The 1,887-nt window shown below is 39.3% G+C and overlaps 1 protein-coding gene across 2 annotated transcripts in view; it reads right to left on the bottom strand.

Annotated features, from left to right (window-relative positions):
* The window catches only part of LOC109244733 (50S ribosomal protein L3-2, chloroplastic-like), a gene marked incomplete at its 3' end in the record, with an annotated part of 2,169 nt that extends 1,426 nt beyond the window's left edge, over positions 1-743 (bottom strand). Inside the window, 2 exon segments of one of the 2 annotated variants that reach the window (XM_019411871.1) lie at positions 57-452; positions 579-743. In XM_019411871.1, coding sequence (XP_019267416.1) covers positions 57-338 — 282 coding nt within the window. 2 annotated transcript variants of the gene reach the window in all.
* Between the last annotated feature and the right edge of the window lie 1,144 nt (positions 744-1,887).

The following is a 1,887-nucleotide window of genomic DNA, read 5'->3' as shown; positions in this document are numbered from 1 at the left end:
GGGGGGGGGGGGACGACAAAAATTCAGTCTTTAAGAAGTTAGCATAATTCATTCACCTGTAGGGCGGAGATGCCTTCTTTCTCCGGTGTTTTGACCTGGGAAACAATGTTATCATCTAACCAAAGGATGGTGATGGGGAGGCGTTCACCCCATTTGTCCCAGAGTGCTGTCATTCCACATTTTATGGCTATTGCTCCTGTCCGTTTCGAGTTTGGAGTCATGATCCCAGGTTTTCCTTCTATAATCCGATTCCTTAGTTCCTCCACTTGGCTACTGAAGGTTCTGTACTGGGTTTCTGAGAAGAGGCAGCGGACATGAGAAATGAGGCTTCTCGCCATTGTATTGAGGAGATTTCTTTCTCCTTTTTCTCCCTACGCCTACGAAGATACATGGAAGAATTCAAAACATGGTCCCTAAGTTTTATTGGTACCAACGGACCTATAGGTAATCATCTGTCAAAACCAACAAAAACATAAAAAATTCAAACACACACACACACACACGACCGAAGAGCAAAAGCCGGGAAAAGATCCTAAAAGGCAAAAGTAATTAAATAAATAAAACAGGAAAAAACTCACGAGCAACAGGTAGATCCACAGGAATAGAGGAATAAATTAAACCTCACAGCAGAAGGAGGTGGGAGGAGAGTGAGATTAGGGCTTGACGGAGTTAAAGTTTAGAGCTTGAAAGGGCAAAAAGTCAGGTAGCAGCAGCAAAAGCAGTAGCAATGGTGCCCCCGTTTTTTTAATGGCCCGCTTTCAGTCCGGCCCATTATGGTGTTTCTTTTGAGGGATATTTACCTTGGTATACCATATACGAAACCTTATTATCCTCAATGTTTAAGTATTGTGTTAATTATATTTCAGCATACCAAATTATCATTTATATACCATAATTTAAATTGAGGGTATAATTAATACTTCATTTATATTAGGCGCTAATTTAGGAGCGTATATTCTCCCATTTTCGTTTACCCGCCTCTCTCTCCTACCCCCCCCCCCACACCCCTCCCCCCACGTTTACCTTCAGTTAATTCCCCCATTTTCGTATACTCGCCTCTCACCCACGTTTACCATCAGTTACCCACGATTCTACAATTTTCTTCTCCAGTTAATTTCACAAAATCCTATTTTGAAGTTGCATCTGTTTTTTCAAGTCCCAAATCATGAAAAAAATCAACACTCCCAAAAAAAAAGCTTCAAAAGCTACATTAGCTGATATCCCATCCTTTGATTTGGGTGTTTTAACACCAAAATCACCAGCCAAAAACGCAAAATCGACACATGCAAGTAAACCTACTACTAGTATTTCATCTCTTAGACAAATCCGTGCGGAGATGAGAAGCAAGCATTTGCACGATGTTGATGCTGGTGGAGGTGATAAACCAGTCGAGAAACAACTAAAACGAAAGGGGAAAGAGTTGTGTATAGATGATGATTTTGTTGAAGATTCCTCTAAAATTCCATCTGTGAAAAAACCCAAGGTCTCTCCTTCTTCATCAAAATCAAAAAAGAAGNACAGGCTATAGATGTAGAAGCAACAAAAAGGACTGTTTTAACACAAATTCGTCAAAACTACAATTAACTACAGTTTAACTACAATTTAACTACAATTTATAAAAACCACATATATTCACTAAAACACTGCTTTTATTGATCTACTCTCCACAGATAACTCCATACCTTCTATGACTTGATCTTTTTACTCTGAACTGGAACTTGTGCATCACAGAAAAATTCTTCATTGCAGCAGCTACAGTTTGCTTGTCCTGATAAACTTGTCCTTCTTCAATATATGTTTGCGTAGATTCAGTTATTATTTCACTTTGATATTCCTCTATAGGTGGTGAGGATGGAATTTCAAGTAACATTAGGGATCCAGACGAAC

Source organism: Nicotiana attenuata, unplaced genomic scaffold (genome assembly GCF_001879085.1).
Source record: "Nicotiana attenuata strain UT unplaced genomic scaffold, NIATTr2, whole genome shotgun sequence".
NCBI lineage: Eukaryota > Viridiplantae > Streptophyta > Magnoliopsida > Solanales > Solanaceae > Nicotiana > Nicotiana attenuata.
This window is presented reverse-complemented; position numbering and strand designations above follow the sequence as displayed.